This window comes from Ranitomeya variabilis, chromosome 5 (assembly GCF_051348905.1).
Source record: "Ranitomeya variabilis isolate aRanVar5 chromosome 5, aRanVar5.hap1, whole genome shotgun sequence".
In the NCBI taxonomy this organism is placed as follows: domain Eukaryota; kingdom Metazoa; phylum Chordata; class Amphibia; order Anura; family Dendrobatidae; genus Ranitomeya; species Ranitomeya variabilis.
Window position 1 is genome coordinate 690,068,188 of NC_135236.1, and position 19,997 is coordinate 690,088,184.

The 19,997-nt window shown below is 42.7% G+C and overlaps 1 protein-coding gene across 6 annotated transcripts in view; it reads left to right on the forward strand.

Moving 5' to 3' along the window:
• EPS8 (EGFR pathway substrate 8, signaling adaptor) overlaps nt 1-19,997 on the forward strand; it is a 192,743-nt gene that overhangs the window by 119,102 nt on the left and 53,644 nt on the right. For all 6 annotated transcript variants that reach the window (XM_077267284.1, XM_077267282.1, XM_077267286.1 and 3 more), the window contains one exon: nt 836-938. In XM_077267284.1, the coding sequence (XP_077123399.1) occupies nt 836-938 (103 nt within the window). The remainder of the gene's footprint in view (nt 1-835; nt 939-19,997) is intronic.

Consider the following 19,997-nt stretch of genomic DNA (forward strand, 5'->3'; position numbering starts at 1 on the left):
CTTTAACACTTTATGGGCCGGTCAAACTGTCATGATCTCTGCAGGCAGAGATCATAGCAAGCCTATAGAGGGACAAGCTCTCGGAAGATGGAACTATACTGACCATGAACTAAGCCTGCCGCGCAACTAGAAATAGCCAGGTAGCATTTCCTATTTATCGCTAGATGCCCAGCTCTGGCCTAAGACCTAAATAGCTAGCAGAGGGAAATATAAGACCTGGCTCACCTCTAGAGAAATATTCCAAAGAAGACAGTAGCCCCCCACATATAATGACGGTGAGTTCAGATGAAACAACAAACGCAGCAGGAAAATAGTCTTAGCAAATTTGAGGTCCGCTTACTAGATAGCAGAAGACAGATAGTATACTTTCATGGTCAGCAGAAAAACACTAACAAAACACCATCCAGAGATTACCTTAAACTCTGGCATTAACTCATAACGCCAGAGTAGCAATCCCTGATCAACGAGAGCTTTCCAGACACAGTAACAAAACTTCAGCTGTGAACTGGAACAAATAGGCAAAACAAAACATGGACAAAAGTCCAACTTATCTAGTAGTTGTCTAGAAGCAGGAACAAGCACTGAGAGGCATCAGATAACATTGTTGACCGGCAAGAAACCACCAGAGAAATGAGCTTAAATAGCGACACCCACTACTGATGGAATCAGGTGAAACAGGAAAGAGGATGACAAGTCCAATTCCACAAGCGGCCACCGGGGGAGCCCAGAATCCAAATTCACAACAGTAACCCCTTCTCATGTACAGCACCATGGAATTAATGGTGCTGTATAAATAAATAATAGTAATAATCTGAAATTCTGTCTTTAATCACAGGAACCAGGAGGCTACGCTTCTCAAGAAGAGCGCCGTCTGCAAGTATGACTTTGTGGCCAGGAACCTGAATGAGCTCTCTGTGCTGAAAGACGACATTGTGGAGGTAACGCCTGATAAGCGGGAGGGATACTAATAACTTCGGCCGATCTAGATAGTTATGGAATCTGTGTCACTCATTCCTTCCATGCTATTACATAGTTATTGAGGTTGAAGGAAGACTTTAAGTCCATCTAGTTCAACCCATAGCCTAACCTAACATGCCCTAACATGTTGATCCAGAGGAAGGCAAAAAAAAACCATGTGGCAAAGAGTAACTCCACTATGGGGAAAAAAATTCCTTCCCGACCCCACATATGGCAATCAGACTAGTTCCCTGGATCAACGCCTTATCAAGGAATCTAGTGTATATACCCTGTAACATTATACTTTTCCAGAAAGGCATCCAGTCCCCTCTTAAATTTAAGTAATGAATCACTCATTACAACATCATACGGCAGAGAGTTCCATAGTCTCACTGCTCTTACAGTAAAGAATCCGCGTCTGTTATTATGCTTAAACCTTCTTTCCTCCAGACGTAGAGGATGCCCCCTTGTCCCTGTCTCAGATCTATGATTAAAAAGATCATCAGAAAGGTCTTTGTACTGTCCCCTCATATATTTATACATTAACATAAGATCACCCCTTAGCCTTCGTTTTTCCAAGTGTAATAACCTATCTTGGTATTGCAGACCCCCCAGTCCTCTAATAACCTTGGTCGCTCTTCTCTGCACCCGCTCCAGTTCAGCTATGTCTTTCTTATACACCGGAGACCAGAACTGTGCACAGTATTCTAAGTGTGGTCGAACTAGTGACTTGTATAGAGGTAAAATTATGTTCTCCTCATGAGCATCTATGCCTCTTTTAATACATCCCATTATTTTATTTGCCTTTGTAGCAGCTGCCTGACACTGGCCACTGAATATGAGTTTGTCATCCACCCATACACCCAGGTCTTTTTCATTGACGGTTTTGCCCAGAGTTTTAGAATTAAGCACATAGTTATACATCTTATTACTTCTACCCAAGTGCATGACCTTACATTTATCCCCATTAAAGCTCATTTGCCATTTATCAGCCCAAGCTTCTAGTTTACATAAATCATCCTGTAATATAAAATTGTCCTCCCCTGTATTGATTACCCTGCAGAGTTTAGTGTCATCTGCAAATATTGAAATTCTACTCTGAATGCCCCCTACAAGGTCATTAATAAATATGTTAAAAAGAAGAGGGCCCAATACTGACCCCTGTGGTACCCCACTGCTAACCGCGACCCAGTCCGAGTATGCTCCATTAATAACCACCCTTTGTTTCCTATCCCTGAGCCAGCTCTCAACCCACTTACACATATTTTCCCCTATCCCCATTACTCTCATTTTATGTAACAACCTTTTGTGTGGCACCGTATCAAAAGCTTTGGAAAAGTCCATATACACTACATCTACTGGGTTCCCTTGGTCCAGTCCGGAACTTACCTCTTCATAGAAGCTGATCAAATTAGTCTGACATGAGCGGTCCCTAGTAAACCCGTGCTGATACTGGGTCATGAGGTTATTCCTCTTCAGATACTCCAGTATAGCATCCCTTAGAATGCCCTCCAGGATTTTACCCACAGTAGAGGTGAAGCTTACTGGCCTATAATTACCGAGTTCAGTTTTTGCCCCTTTTTTGAATATTGGCACCACATTTGCTATACGCCACTCCTGTGGTACAGACCCTGTTATTATGGAGTCTTTAAAGATTAAAAATAATGGTCTATCAATGACTGTACTTAGTTCCTGCAGTACTCGGGGGTGTATCCCATCCGGGCCCGGAGATTTGTCAATTTTAGTGATTTTTAGACGCCGCTGTACTTCCTGCTGGGTTAAGCAGGTGACATTTAATGGGGAATTAGTTGGTAGAGATGAGCAGATCCATCTGTGGAGGCTCGAATTCAAGTAGAATTTCCTTAAATATGCGGATCCATGTGAATTCGAACTATCTGCAATTTTATTCTTGAAGATAAAAAAAAAAAGTCCAATGCCATCTCAAACATGCTAATGGCTTTAGGTGCAGCGGCGCGGTCTTACCCATAATCCCTTACAAGGCTAAATTAGATTGTGGTGGACTACGTCAGTGTTGATGTACCAGACTGAAAATGGGAATGATGGTCTCAGTCTGTGACTAGGAATCCGTGTGATATCCAGGGACCTGTTGTCGTGTCTCATCACTCAGTGACTACAATCATGAACGTGTGACTAGATCTGTGATACACGGCAGCTTTCTATTACACACGGGGGCAATCAGGGGTCCTATTAATCCACTCATGGAAGATACTGCAACCAAATCCAAGTTCTGAATTCAAGGCTTGTTTCTGCTTGTAAATGAAAATGTTGATCCCTGTGTTTTTCAGAGGCGCCTTTTATTATTATTATTATTATTATTATTATCTAAGAGAGATCTCCCTTATCCTGGAGCTTACACACCAGTATTTTCCTACCACACTGGTAACGTACATTTTTTATCCGCATGCCACCTGAATACAGCAGCCAGTTGGACCTGCTTGCTATCATGATAGGATTTTACCTACATTTTTGGTCCAATCCTGTAGTGTCAAAGCTTTTGGGCAATTTTTTTCTTTTTTAATATAAAATGTCTCTTTATTTTGTTCTCTTTGGGAAAAACCAGATGATCTTGTAGTTGAGACCTTTTAATAGCTAACAAAAGTAATATAAATGATGCTCCACAGCTGCGTTCCAGACTTCTTAGGTCTCTTCCTCAGGCTGGTATCACAAAGTTTCTGAAGAAACTCAAATATGTGCACACAAAAAAAAGGAGGCAACATAATAAATGGACATTTCTTATGCTTACTATTGAATCTGAGAAACTGCGTCTGAGACGGTGAGGGCACCAGGCCTCTGATATTGCATGGTTATTAGGGTTATAATTGGCGCGGTCATTATCCCCTTCACCTCCCAAGGTGGTTTGCACGTTAATGACCAGTCAACCGAAAAAAACAAGCCTACCCCTTTAAAACATTAATCTTTATTAATATTCCAGTTTAGTACAAATAATTCCCTATAAAAAACATCCCAGTTAGGGGACCAAAAATACTAGGATTAGGGACTCCGCTCATCCAAATCTTGTATATGTGCCAAAAAATAACACAATAGAAAAAATCAACAAAACGTGAAAAATAACACTAAAAAAACCAAAAAACATGAAAAAAACATAAAAAATCAAAATTGAATATGGTATGCCTATATTGACCCTAGTATGCCCTTAGGTCTGATACCCTTCCTTGCAGCGGAGGTTGGCACCCTAGATTATCGATATGGTGCCCCCGCTCACCGGCGGCTGTCCCTTATATCCCTAAACGGCCCCTATAAATCTAAAAGCCACAGACAAAAACACCACATAAATATGGATCAATTCAGATCCATAGTACCACACATTATTAATGATGCACCTGGTATCCCACACACTATGAGGTCAACCTATGATGACCTTGATGATAGCCCCAACATGCGTTATGTAGTGGATATATAATCTATATAGACAAGGAGCTGCACCTAGGTTATTCTGTTATGCTGACAGTAGCTATATCCAACTTACACTTTGTTATATAGTGGATAGCTAGCAATCATTATAGACAAAAAGCTGCCCGTAAGTTTATTCTGTGTATGCCAACTATGGTTATATCCAATCAGCATCCCTAGGACATGCGAATTCATCAAATCTCTTCTTTATATATGCTGGGGGTATACATATGTTATATGCATCACTAACTTAGTCAAATAAAGTGCTTAGTATGCCATCAATTGCATCCTCATACAAAGCCAATGCTATTCATCAACAGCTCTTTGTTCATCAGATGTTCCCTCATAGCCGCTGTCCCAGCATATATAAAGAAGAGATTTGGGAACGTGGATTAGAATTACCTAAGCAACAAATAATATAATTTTTGGGGGGAGGACTATTCCCTATATGATGATTGATGGAGATATGAATTTTTTTCCTCTAAAACGTATATGAGGTTCTTGTAAAAATCTAAGTCTGCACCTTGGATGAATTCGCATGTCCTAGGGATGCTGATTGGATATAACCATAGTTGGCATACACAGAATAAACTTACGGGCAGCTTTTTGTCTATAATGATTGCTAGCTATCCACTATATAACACAGTGTAAGTTGGATATAGCTACTGCCAGCATACACAGAATAACCTAGGTGCAGCTCCTTGTCTATATAGATTATATATCCACTACATAACGCATGTTGGGGCTATCATCAAGGTCATCATAGGTTGACCTCATAGTGTGTGGGATACCAGGTGCATCATTAATAATGTGTGGTACTATGGATCTGAATTGATCCATATTTATGTGGTGTTTTTGTCTGTGGCTTTTAGATTTATAGGGGCCGTTTAGGGATATAAGGGACAGCCGCCGGTGAGCGGGGGCGCCATATCGATAATCTAGGGTGCCAACCTCCGCTGCAAGGAAGGGTATCAGACCTAAGGGCATACTAGGGTCAATATAGGCATACCATATTCAATTTTGATTTTTTATGTTTTTTTCATGTTTTTTGGTTTTTTTAGTGTTATTTTTCACGTTTTGTTGATTTTTTCTATTGTGTTATTTTTTGGCACATATACAAGATTTGGATGAGCGGAGTCCCTAATCCTAGTATTTTTGGTCCCCTAACTGGGATGTTTTTTATAGGGAATTTTTTGTACTAAACTGGAATATTAATAAAGATTAATGTTTTAAAGGGGTAGGCTTGTTTTTTTCGGTTGTTTGATTCATTGTAGACTCCCCTACTTTAACTAGTTAGACAGTTGTATTGACGTTAATGACCAGACCAATTTTTACAATTCTGACCACTGTCCCTTTATGTGGTTATAACGCTGATTCCACTGATTCTGAGATTGTTTTTCCTGATAGTGGTAAAAATTTTTAGACATGGTTTACGTTAATTTGTGAAAAAAAGCGGAAATTTGGCAAAAATCTAGCAATTTTTAAACTTTTAATTTTCATGCCCTTAAATCGGTCATGTCACACAAAATAGTTAGTAACATTTCCCACATGTCTACTTTACATCAGCACAATTTTTGAAGCATAATTTTTTTTTTTGTTAGGAAGGTATAAGGGTTAAAAGTTGACCAGCGATTTCTTACTTTTCCAACAAAAGTTTCCAAAACCATTTTTTTAGGGACAACCTCACATTTGAAGTCACTTTGAGGGGTCTATATGACAGAAAAAAACTGCACCCCTCAAGGTGTTCAAAACCACATTCAAGAAGTTTTTTAACCCTTCAAGTGCTTCACAGGAATTTTTGTAAAGTGGGAAAAAATGAACATTTAACTTTTTTTTTTTCACAAAGATTTTACTTTAGACAAATTGTTTTTATTTTTGCAAGGGTAACAGAAAAAATAAGGGTAACAGAACAAAATGGACCCCAAAATGTGTTGTGCAATTTCTCCTGAGCATGCCGATATCCCATATGTGGAGGAAATCCATTGTTTGAGCGCATGGCAGGGCTCAGAAGGGAAGAAGTGCAACTTGACTTTTTGAATGCAAAATTTGCTGGAATCGTTAACGAACGCCATGTTGTGTTTGGAGAGCCCCTGATGTGCCTAAACAGTGAAATTCCCCCATAATCGACACGGTTTTGGAAACGAGACCCCCAGGGAACTTATCTAGATGTTTGGTGAGCACATTGAACCCCTAGGTGCTTCACAGAGGTTTATAACTTTTAGCCATGAAAATTTAAAAAAAAAAAAAATTTTCCCACAAAAATGATTTTTAGACCCAAATTTTGCATTTTCATAAAGGTAATATGATAAATTGCACCATACAATTTGCTGTGCAATCTCTTGAGTACATTGATATCCCATATGGTGGAGAAAACTACTTTTTGGGCGCACGGCAGCGCTTGAAAGGGAAGGAACATCATTTGACTTTTTGTAACCAAATTTTGCTCGAATCCTTAGCGTATGTCATGTTCCATTTGGAGAGCACCTGATGTACTTAAGCAGTGGAAACCCTGAACAAGTGACCTAATTTTGGAAACTAGACCCCTCAAAGAATGTATTTAGATGTGTGGTGAACCTCCAGGTACTTCCCAGAAGGTTATAATGTTGAGCCGTATAAATAAGAAAAATCAAATTTTCCCCACGAAAATAATTTTTCGCCCCAAACTTGGCATTTTCATAAGGGTAACAGGAGAAATGCACCATACAATTTGTTGTGTAATTTTTCCTGAGTACACGGATATGCCATATGTGAGGGGAAAACTACTTTTGAGGCACAGTGCGAAGCTCAGAAAGGAAGAGGCGCCATATTGGAGTTTAGATTTTGCCGGAATGGTTTGAGGGTACCATGTCACATTGGCAGAGCCCCTGAGGTGCCAGAACAACAGAAACACCCCATATGTGAACTCATTTTACAAACTACACTCCCCAATAAATTAATTTAGGGGTGCAATGATCATATTGACAATACATGTGCCTCACAGATTTTTCTAAGACAATAAATATGGAAGAGCGCAGCATAAGAAGCACAAGGTGGTTTAATTGGGATGTTTCAATGAAAGGTGGGGGGATTAGCCTCTCACCTGGAAAGGTTGTGCACCCCTGCACAACTCCAGAAGCGGATGTCTCTGTTGCTTCGGGACCGCTCCTGTGCTGTGCTTTCTGGTCTGGTCACGTGGGCCCAAGATCCAGTCACGTGATGCCACTTCACAGGATGTGACGGCACTTCAGGTCCTGTTGCCTGGAGATGAGCTCTATGGCCCCAAGCTGCTCCAGCCGCAATCCCTCAAGGGGAATGTAAACTTTAAAAAAAAAAATAAATGTGGTCAATTTAAGGAGCGCTATGGCTATAGAGCACACTGCAATAGATTAGTGGCAAACAAACCTTTTATTAAACCACTATGAGTTTCGGCATCGGACTGCTACCTTCCTCAGGTGGATTTGCCATCTTAGATTTTTATACTATTTACCTCTAAAATGTAGTTTTAGTTCTAAGTTTTTAATTTTTCTAAGGGCTAATAGGAGGTCTATATTTTCCTGAGTGCGCCATTTTGTGTAATCGGGAAATACTTTTCAGGCACAGTGCAAACCTCAGACGGAAAGGAGCACCATACTACAGTGCAGATTTTATTGTTATGGTTTGCGGGTGCCACGACCCACTGTGAGAGCCACTAAGAGCTAGAACAGCAGAATCCCCCCACAAGTGACCCCATTTTAGAAGATATACCCCTTTTGCGAATTTTTTTTTACAGGTGTAGTGACGATTTTGACTCCATGGGTGTTTTCCAGAAACAAGCAGTACTGGATGTTTGAGTGAAAATTGCAAACTGCCGTTGTAGTGACCAGTACCTTATAGTGACCAGTACGTCATGCCTAGCTCATGCTTCTGGAGACATGCACTCGTAAGTTAGGCAGGCTCTCATCACTACAGAAATGCCAGACATGTGGACGCTATATATGGGATTTAGGCACACTGGGGCTCAGAAGGGAGGGGGTGTTTGGATTTGGGAGCAGACAATTTGCTGAATTTCTTTTGGCGAGTGAGGAGCCATTTTGCTTTTCCAGAGCCTTTGTGCTACCAGTAACGGGAAAGCCCCCTATATTTCCATTGGCAGATGACAGACCTGAGTGGGGACTTGATTTTTTGTGGATTGAGTTGAATCTTTTGTTGGGAACATTTTCTATAACATTTAGGATCACATTTATCCTGCGCTCTACACTGAGTACTTACATTGGGGTTTTCATTTAAATCTCCGAGTGACGTGACAGAGGAAATCCCCAAGGCATCCATTCACTATATAATGTAGCAGCAGAGGCACTGTGGACTCCGTCTGGCCTCTTTTCAGCGGTGGCCTTCTTTTCAGAAGTGCACAAAATTGTGGCAGATAGCACTTTTATGCAATCCTAAAAAGATGGACACCGGCGGATCACAGGTCAGACGGTGTCCACAGTTCCTCCATCTGCCTCATTACAGGGAATCTTCCACCAGAGGTGTTCCGTCTGAATCACCTATTTCAGAGATTTACACGGATACTCCGGTGTAAGCGCTCAGCGCAGAGCACAGGATAAATGTGTGCTGAGCCTTACTACGATCTTTGGGAGGCAGAATTTAAAAATCAACAGCAGGAACCGCCATTCCTCGTGCGGTATAAGTGATTAGGTGACTTTATTCTTCGGGTCAGTGCGAAGAATAAAGCTTTATATCGGGTGTTTATGTTTGGCTGCTGTCCACACTAAAAGACGCTTTTATTGCAAAAAAAATAGTATTTGTGTCACCATATTTTGAGAGCTATAATTTTATTTAGTCGATATACTGTATATTTTAGCCAACAGTGTCATGTTATGGCTTGTTTTTTGCGGGACAAGTTGACGTTTTTATTGGTACCATTCTTCAACACATAAAGACATCTTTTATCACTTTCTATTCTGCATTTTAGGAATGCTTTTTATGCCATTCCACATGTGGTAGCTTTGTTCTTTGGGTCGGTAATATTACAGCGTTACCACAGTTATATCTTCTTTTTTTTTTTTTTTTTTTTTTTTAATGTTTTGGTGCTTTTACACAAAGTATTTTATAGAAAAATAATTATTTTTGCATCCCTATATTCTGGGAGCTATAACTTTTTTTTTTTCTGCTGATGGAGCTGTATGGTGGCTTGTGGTTTGTGGGACAAGATGTCGTTTTCAGCGGTACAATTTTTATTTATATTCATCTTTATTATCACGTTTTCACTTTTTGTTCGGCGGTATGATGATAAAGCATTGTATTTTGCCTTTTTTATTTTTTTTTATAGTGTTCACTAAAGGGGTTAACTAGTGGGACAGCTTTATAGGTCGGGTCGTTCCAGACGCAGTGATACCAAATATGTGTACTTTTGTTTGCTCGGTACTCAATCCAGCATCAGGGTGCTCAGGTACACTCGGTACTTGATCCAGAACCGGGGTGCTCGGGTTTGCTCGGTATTTGATCCAGCATCAGGGTGTTCTGGTACTCTTGGTACTCAGTCGAGTATTGTGGGTGCTTATGTACACTCGGTACTCGTTCCAGCATCGGGGTGTTTGGGTACACTCGGTACTTGATCCAGAACCGGGGTGCTCGGGTTTGCTCGGTATTTGATCCAGCACCAGGTGTTCTGGTACTCTTGGTACTCAGTCGAGTATTGTGGGTGCTTATGTACGCTCAGTACTCGATCCAGCATCGGGGTGTTTGGGTATACTCGGTACTTGATCCAGAACCGGGGTGCTCGGGTTTGCTCTGTATTTGATCCAGCACCAGGGTGTTCTGGTACGCTAGGTACTCAGTCGAGTATTGTGGGTGCTTATGTACACTCGGTACTCGTTCCAGCATCGGGGTGTTTGGGTACACTCGGTACTTGATCCAACATCGGGCTGTTCGAGTACGCTCGGTACTCGATCCAACATTGGGGTGCTCGGGTACGCTCTGTACTAAATCCAGCATCGGGCTACTCAGGTAAGTTCGGTACTCGATCCAACATTGGGGTGCTCGGGTCCGCTCGGTACTCGATCCAACATTGGGGTGCTCGGGTTCGTTCAGTACTCGATCGAGTATTGCGAGTACTAGGTGTCATAATATGTATTTTTTTCCCTGTCCTTTATTTTCTATAATATGTCATGATGTGGTGCGACTTCTCTTTGGTTGTATTTACTGTACACTTTGCAGTGTTATGGGATGTATGTAACTTAACCTGTCTCCTTTCCCCAATACTTGCTGCCCTAAGCTATAATGTAATTAAGCTTTGTCAACACCACTAGTGAAGGAATAGCCATTCTTCCTCACAGCAGGTGGCTAGTCAAATGCACATACTGGATAGACTAAGCGGAGCCGACCAGTCTAGAATCTTCTGGTGGACCCAACCATTGAATAGAAGGTGTGACCCCTACCCCCTTCATGGGCTGATCCCAGGAGCTCAGACAATCCATTCTTATTTTTGAGATCAGATGTGAGTTGACCCTTGAAGGAGGAGGAGTGGGGATTCTTAGCCGAGGCAAGACCCCACGTCCATCTGTGACTGCGGAAGCAAACGGGGCGAGATTTGAGCTGAGGACATATCTCGTCGTTCGTGGGATTGTTTTGGGATCCCTTGGACTTGTGTGGGCTATTGCTTTGTTAGCTGGCACAAGGATTATCGGGAGGTGCCCCCGAATCTGTTCTGTTGGACTCGGGTGGACTATTGCTTTGTTAGCTGGCACAGGGATTATCGGGAGGTGCCCCGAACCTGTTCCGTTGGACTAATTGTGGACTCTGTAGATCTACCTGCATGTGTTGTTCCAGCGTTCTTGATAATAAATCTGTTGACTCATCCCTTGGCCTGTTGTCCCTTCTTGCTCTGCCGTACACCCCGTCACACTAGGGTGCCATGCTGTAGTCTCTGCCCATCAGGTTTCACGGCTGTTAGACATGCGGGGATTGCCTGCCATACACTGTAATACTCTAGCAGTGTTGGCTATTGGCATGACTGGCCGGCCACATATAAGATCCGGTGACGCAATGCTCCTCTGGAAGCAGTTCAGGGAGAGTTGATTTAGGAGGGAAAGCTTAGATTCGAGCAGGCGTATAGGCAGGGTTTCATACTGCTATTGCAGGACTTACCGCTACTGCACCATTCAAGCTAAAGTTCTTCTCAGGGCGACAGCCTTTCTCCAGTAACACCGCTGTTACCGTCAGGCAGTGTAGGGATAGCTGGTGGAGGAGGTTTGGATTAGACGCATATAGGCCTGGTTTATTGCCTCACAGTCATTCTATAAGTGTACCTTAGGGTTACCCTAAGTGCAACCTAAAAACAAAAGTTCTTTTCAGGACTACATATTTTCTCTTCCCTATTAATACCGGAAAGTTTGCAGGAATACATTATGTACCTAACTTAAAATGCGTGAGGAGTGCGGTAAGGGACAGGGAAGTGGACGAGCTTTCCTAGTGTATTCCCATGCACCCCTTCCCACCCAAACATGGGTATAGGGTTCATGGGTTTCTTCTTTTTCTAGTTCTCCTCCTCCACCATATCTACATGATCATCATGCGGCTCTCGCTCATACTTTTTAGAAGGTGATCATGCGGCCAATCACTCATAAATTTTAGAGGGTCCTTCATGTGACCCTTGCTGTTAATTTTTCCAGGGTGTGTATGATGCGCTCCTTCATAATTTTTGCAGGATATATATGCATAGCCCGGGGTAAATATTTTCCAACCCTTGCACTTAGTGCAGAGCCTTTATGAATCTAGGATACCCACTACCTATCAATTATAGCAGAATGTGTATGAGGCCTCCTTTATGTTTAGTACCGGGTGTATCGGAGACCCTCCTTTAGGTCTAATACCGGGTGTATCAGAGACCCTCCTTTAGGTCTAATATCGGGTGTATCGAAGACCCTCCTTTATGTCTAATACCGGGTGTATCGGAGACCCTCCTTTAGGTCTAATACCGGTTGTATCGGAGACCCTCCTTTAGGTCTAATACCTGATGTATCGAAGACCCTCCTTTGTGTCCAATACCTGGTGTATCGGAGACCCTCCTTTAGGTCTAATACCGGGTGTATCAGAGACCCTCCTTTAGGTCTAATATCGGGTGTATCGAAGACCCTCCTTTATGTCTAATACCGGGTGTATCAGAGACCCTCCTTTAGGTCTAATACCGGGTGTATCAGAGACCCTCCTTTAGGTCTAATACCGGGTGTATCGAAGACCCTCCTTTATGTCTAATACCGGGTGTATCGGAGACCCTCCTTTAGGTCTAATACCGGTTGTATCGGAGACCCTCCTTTAGGTCTAATACCTGATGTATCGAAGACCCTCCTTTGTGTCCAATACCTGGTGTATCGGAGACCCTCCTTTATGTCTAATACCTGGTGTATCGGAGACCATCCTTTATGTCTTATACCTGGTGTATCGGAGACCCTCCTTTATGTCTAATACCTGGTGTATCGGAGACCCTCCTTTATGTCTAATACCTGGTGTATCGAAGACCCTCCTTTGTGTCCAATACCAGGTGTATCGGAGACCCTCCTTTAGGCCTAATACCAAGTGTTTTGAAGACCCTCCTTTAGATGTAATGCAGGGTGTATCAGAGACCCTTCGTTAGGTCTAATACAGGGTGTATCGGAGACCCTCCTTTAGACCTAATGCAGGGTGTATCGGAGACCCTTCGTTAGGTCTAATACCGGGTGTATCAGAGTTCCTCTTCCCTTTAATTTTTGGCAGATCTTGCGTTGTCCCCAAAGGCTTTGTCAGTGTCAGAGTCCCTCCTTCATATATGATACAGGATGTGTCTGACCATGTCTCACACACCACAGGCCAGATAAGGCAGTAAAATGGTAAAATTACATTTACTGGTGACTACTGGGGGTTGTAGTTTTATTTCACGCTCTACTATGTCATCTACTATAGGAGATGGGAAATACGGTGAGAGATGGTCACCTCTTAAGGAGTGGAGGAGGCTTTTTTTTTCTCTTTTTAATTTTGCCCTATTTACAAGTCATTATACAGGACAGAAGGTTTCCTAACATTTTTTCCTGTAAAATACATTTTGTTTTTGGTTTTGTTTTATTGTCAGTCCGTAAAAGTGGCGTAATTCTGACACCATTGTTCCCAGCAGTGACCTGGGAGTCAGAGATGGGTCCAGGCGTCTTCCCCAAGTTGTTCCCTTTCCATTTGAGTGCTGTTTCTATCCATTTAATAGATTTTCCTGCCTCCCAGCTCTCCTGTTAGGGTCTGCCAGGACAATGCTCCAGTTTCCCATTGACTTCCATTACACCAGTTACTCAAGTGGAGCCTGTCCAAGTGTCCGACCTGCTGGATTTGAGGACCAAGAACCCGAGCATTTTAGTGCTCGATCACCACTGTTCCTGAGATGGGAGACAGCAGTTACTACTGATAAGATTTTATTTAGAGACTAGGAGGAATAAAAGGGAGAAGCTAGAGGCAGAGCTCCCATCTACATAAACTCTGTCATCGCCTATCACAAGAATATAAAAATACGGATTTTACCTGTAAATGATCAGTCTTGGAGGAGAAAGCAGCTGATTTCTCTGATAAGATTTATTACAAAGTTGCTTATTTATTACAAAGTTGCTCATTTTCACTCGCATTATTGATTAATGAAAAAAAAATTACTCTAAGCTTTTTTTGTGTCAAGCATAGGAGAGTTTTAAGCAAAAAAAATTGGTTGTTTAACAAAGGTTAAAAAAAAATTAAATGTCATACTTTTTATCCAAATTTTATTTTATTCAGCGGTGTTCGGCGCGATCTCTACAAATGGGGACTTTAATGGATGAACACTCTGTAGGAAGATCAATCTTGTGCAAGCCTAAAGAGGTCCTCAAGGGCCATTATCTTGACAGTATCAAGTCATCGGGTTGCTGGTCTTCCTCTTTGCCTGGTTCCTTCTATGATGTCCTTCTCCAGTGATTGCTTTCTTTGTATGATGTGCCCGTATTATGCCAAGAAAACTTGATGGAGAGTAGAACTAATGGAATTCAATATAGTGCTGGAAGATCCACCCCTAGCTTGGAAGGCACTCGACAAGCTACTGAGGAAGAGCTGATGGTTGACCTGAGTATGATCAATGCTCATGACCGGATCAAAGCCACAAGGACATCTTGGTACTGATATTGTTTGGTCAAAAGGGAAGATTAAAAGCTGCAGAGATATTAAGTTCAGAACTTGGAATGTACAAACCATGAACCAAGGCAAACTCGATATTGTCAAAGCCGAAATAGATAGAACAGGACTCTCCTTACACGGAATTAGCAAACTAATATGTACTCAGTCTGGACCTTTCCAGTCAAATGAACGTTGGGCCTACTATTCAGGCAATGATAATCGAAGAAGAAATGGCGTCACTTTGATTCTCAACTGAAGATTGGCCGGCACTGTGCTGAAGTACAGTGTAGTCAGTGATCGAGTCATCTCGCTATACCACCAATCCTTGTCGCAGTTATACAAGTCTCCTAAACAAAAACAGATGCTGAGGAGGAGGACGTTTATAATTCTATGATCAAGTTTAGGAAGAAATTGAGAAGACGCCAAAACAAGACTTACTCATTTTCATGAGAGACTTGAATGCCAAAGTTGAACTGTTGTTGGAAACTTTGGACTTGGTGAACGAAACAAGGCTGCAGAAAGATTCGTTGACTTTTGTAAGACAAATCAACTGTTAATCATAAACACCTTCTTCTTTTGCCCAAGACAATACATGAGTTTCAAAGCTCACTAGGTTTGTTTTCAGTTGCATCAGTGCACCATCACATTTGGGACAGGTGGTGGTCCCTCCATGACTGGGAGCTACTTGTGTTTCCATTGCAGGTAATGGAAATCTGTCTTCTCCAACACCTCCAATGGATCTTGCGCAACTGACAAGGCTTCCCTCCCAACAAGCGCAGTGCACATTGTTGATTCTGCCATCATTTTCTTTACAGCTTGAAAGACTGAGGGAGAAAAGTCCCACTTGCCCACTGACTGCCTCCCTGTGAACTGCAACCTAGAATTGTCGTGAGCGAGCATGCCCAGAACATTCAAGCTGCGTTATGGTCAGTCAAAATGATTTGAGCACCATGCATGACCCATGTCCTGAATTTAAAAATGCAAGATTTCTTTCACACGTGTACACGCTTCAGAAAGGTGGTGACTATGGCCAGAAAGGTGCCAGCCCATTTCCATAGGTCTTACTGGCCAAAGCATGCTTTCCTTGCTTTGCAAAAAAAATAACTGGCTTCCAGATCACCACCAGGGTTGCGACATTGCAACCCACTGGAATTAGTCAATATACACAGTTCTGGCAAAAATTAAGGGGCCACTGCAAAATGTTCAGTTTGTCTGATTTTTCACTTTACAGGTATATTTTTGAGTAAAATGTAAATTGTTTTTATTCTATAAACTTCTGACATGTCTCCAAAGTTCCAAGCAATATTTTTTTTTCCCGAAAATGAGAAATGGTCCAAATTAAAAAAAAAAAAAACAACAAACAAAAAAACCCAGTGCTTTCAGACCTCAAATAATGCAAAGAAAACAATTTCCTAATCATTTAGAAACTACAATACTAATGTTTTACCTCAGGAAGAGTTCAGAAATCAATATTGTGTGGAATAACCATGATTGTTAATCCCAGCTTTCCTGCGTCTTGGCAGCTTTCCTCCAGTCTCTCACTCTGCTCCTGGTACAGTAATGTCAGCCGTTCTTCTCTGTTTGATGGCTTGTGACTCTCCATCTTCCTCCTGATTACATTCCAGAAGTTTTCAGTGGGGTTCAGGTCTGGAGATTGGGCAGCCATGACAGGGATTTGATGTGGTGGTCTCTTAATTTTTGCCAGAGCTGTGTGTTACAGTGTTTGTACCAATGGCGTAAAGCCGTTATGGACTACATCATGCAGCAGTTAAGCTGGTTACTTTGATCCGACATTGGCAGCTAGTGAGGGATGTGTATCGCCTACTGAAGCTTTTAAGAGTCAACAAAATTTGTCAATGCGGTCAAGTGTGGAATTTAGCTTTGTAATCCCGCTAATAATTATCCTGGAAGAAATGGGAGATGAAGGAAGATCACTAAATTGCTTTTGCCATGTCTTTTGGAGGCTGTCCAGGTTCATGTCACATGCTAGAGGATTTGGCGGAGGTACATGAGGATCTTCAACAGGTGGAAGAGGAGGAGGAGGACATAGACTTGGCATAGGTATGGGACAAGGCAGATGGCGAGAGAAAAAATGATGATTATGATGCGGACTATGACAACTAACTGTCGCTGTAGGGTTACTACAGTGAAACGGGGTCTTCGGTCGTGCTGGTGGTCATGGCAAGTTGTATGAGGCACTGCTTATGGGAGAACAGGTGCACTGTTAACAAGAAGCAATGTGATGACTATTGAATAGCTGGATCGCAACGCTTTTAGGCCCTAGCTATAAAAGGAAAATGGGTACATTTTTCCAGCTCCTAAATGGGAGTCGAAGTTGGCTTACTTCCAGGAAGATCTGTTACCTGCTCTGCCGTCCTTGCAACTAGAAGTAGAAATGGCGTGCACTCTGATCAATGAGGACAGGTGCAGGCTGAACCTGGATGCTAGCCAGTTGGCTCATAAATTTATAAATGCAAAAAAGGGGTAATTTATTGTATTCACCACAGTAGTATAGTATAGTAGTATCGCTATCCTACTGCGGTGAATACAATAAATTACCCCTTTTTTGCATTTGAAAAACTCCAAGAATTTGTGTGCGGCTGTTTCTTATAAATTTCTGCGATCCTTGCAGACACAACACAACGTTCCACCGTCTGTGTCAGCTTTAGGGCTACAACAAGTAGCTGAGGCAGCAGCAACATCTGCAGTATATTTGACATGATGGACCAGATTTTTTTCCTGCAGTGGCAGTTGGCAGGAGCCTGGTATACTATGCAAGACATTCGACTATACATGCTGCTTGGTAAATTGTGCTGCATTATTTATTTCCCATATCTCTTTGCTTCATGTCCTCGATGCTGCATTACTTTCATATCTACTGCACTTTTACACATTCTGTCCCTCACTTCACATCAGCTCCTCTCTCCTCCCGTCTCTCATGTTCAGCTCTCAGGCTCCACTCACATTTCTGAAACTCTAAACCATACACTACCACCATACAGAGCATGAAATGTTCACACAAATCACTGAACCACTTGCTCTTCCTCTTGTTTTTCTCCTTTTCCTAGTCGCTGACCATATCTCCCCAGACCCCGACCCTCCTTCCACTAGTATTTATAACTCTCTTAACTGCTGCACATAAGATTGGCAGGGTTTCTATAAACATTCAGTGCAGCCTTCTGCTGTCTCCTGTAAGTGTGCCCTCTGGATCTACTGGTCAACGTGCAACTGACTTCCCAGCTTCTACCACTTCTTTCTTTCTAGTTCCCTTAACCTTCTGGCTCTTACTGAACCCTAGACCCAGCAGTTGGATACCGCCGCTGCTGCTCTCTCATTGGTGCGCTACAATTTTTACATAACCCCAGACCTGAGAGCAGATAAGGTGGACATGTTGGTCCGTTCATCATAATGTGCTTTCCAGGTTATACCGCCGGTCTCTCGCCTTTGTTTCCTTCCTTTGAGGTCCGCACCATAAGACTCTTCCAACCCTTCTCTCTACGAGTGTCAGTTGTCGCCCTCCAGTCAAAACCAACCAGTTCCTGGATCACTTTGCCACCTGCCTCCCACTCTTCCTATCCTGTGGCATTCCCACTCTCATCCTGAGGGACTTTAGGATCCCCTTTGATCCGCTCTCTCCATTTGCCGCTCATCTTCTTTCTGTAACTTTCTCTCTCAGCCTTTCACAGCTTCTAACCCCCCTATACATGATGATGGAAATACTCTGGACCTGATCTTCTCCCGGCTCTGCTCGCTGCATGACTTTACTAACTCTCCTCTCCGCTTTCTGTCCACAACCTTCTTTTATTTCACTGTCAGTAAGTGTCGCCCTCCCAGGACCCCCCTCCAATCATGAATACAGACACCTACAGTAGAGGAGTCCAATATGACTAACCAGATTAATCTCTGTTTTTGGTATAAATTGTATCGCCACCTGTCAAGAAAACCACCTGATTCATGATCTGCAGGTTTCTAAGTCTGTGTATTAGAATAATTAATTGAAGGGGGCTTTCATAATAATAGCAGTGTGGAGATCTTTTAGTGAGGTCAATCATTCTGTGAAGAGACAGGTGTGAATGAGGTGGCCCTTATCTAAGGGTGACGCCAGGACATGTTGCTCATGCATTTCTCCTTGAAGGCTGGAGAAATATGGGTTGTTGGAGACATTGTTTAGAAGAACAGCGTACTTTGATTAAAAAGTTGATTGGAGAAGGTAAAACTTATAAAGAAGTGCTGACAATGATCGTCTGTTTAGCTAAAATGATCTCCAATGCTTTTCAATGGAAAGCCAAACCAGAGACACGTGAAAGAAAATGGAAGATGACCATTCTAATGGATGGAGGAATGGCCACAATGGCAAAAGCTCAGCCAATGATCAGCTCCAGGTGTCATGTCGGACGCTGTTCAGACCAGGTCGTTCGACAGACAGCGGTAATTCCGCTTTTGGCCACTATGTGCTCATTGGCGTCGGCTAGATTTTATCTAGCTGGTCCGGGGTTAATTTACCTGATGCTCGGATTGGAAGCTGGGCCATGCCCATTGCCTTTAAATAGTTCTCCTGAACATTGGGCGTCGCCGATTATAGCTTCTGTCTTGTGCGTTGTTATCTCGGTCTGGAGTGGTGAGCTAGTAGTTGGAGTATCGTTGCTGGTGGTGTATTTCCCTTTGTCTTATTTACTCCTTCCTATATTTGTATTTATTTTGCCCTGCGCATTTATAGTGTATTCCTGAGTGACCGCGGCGTGGTGTATATTTTCCGTTATCCTTGTCTGTTCTAACTGTGGGTATTGGTGTATGATCTTTTCACTGGGTGGTGGGCGGAGGTTTCAGCCTAGGGTTGAAACAGGAGACAGGGCGAGGGTCGAGGCCTAGACATGCACACCATCAGTGTAAACTCTAGGTAGAGGGTCAGTCAGGATTTCCCTAGTCTGAGGGAAATTGCAGGGGCCCGGGTTATTAGCTCTTACCCACCTAGTCTCCCCGTGACACCAGGATGATCACAGTCTTGCGTTACCAATGATCAGCTCCAGGATGGTCACGGACAGTCTCGCGTTACCAATGATCGGCTCCAGGATGGTCACGCACAGTCTCGCGTTACCAATGATCGGCTCCAGGATGGTCACCGACAGTCTCGCGTTACCAATGATCGGCTCCAGGATGGTCATGGACAGTCTCGCGTTACCAATGATCGGCTCCAGGATGGTCACGGACAGTCTCGCGTTACCAATGATCGGCTCCAGGATGGTCACGGACAGCCTCGCGTTACCAATGATCGGCTCCAGGATGGTCACCGACAGTATCGCGGTACCAATGATCGGCTCCAGGATGATTAGACAGTCTCACGTTACCAATGATTGGTGTGAAGAAACCAGATTGTATCTTAATTTCCCAGACAACCATGTTTTTTCAAACCAAAAGAACTGGCTTTTTATCTGTATATTGGCTTGTGGATTTAAGTGTTTGTCTGGTGGGTCAAGAAGACAGACTTGCCAACTGAT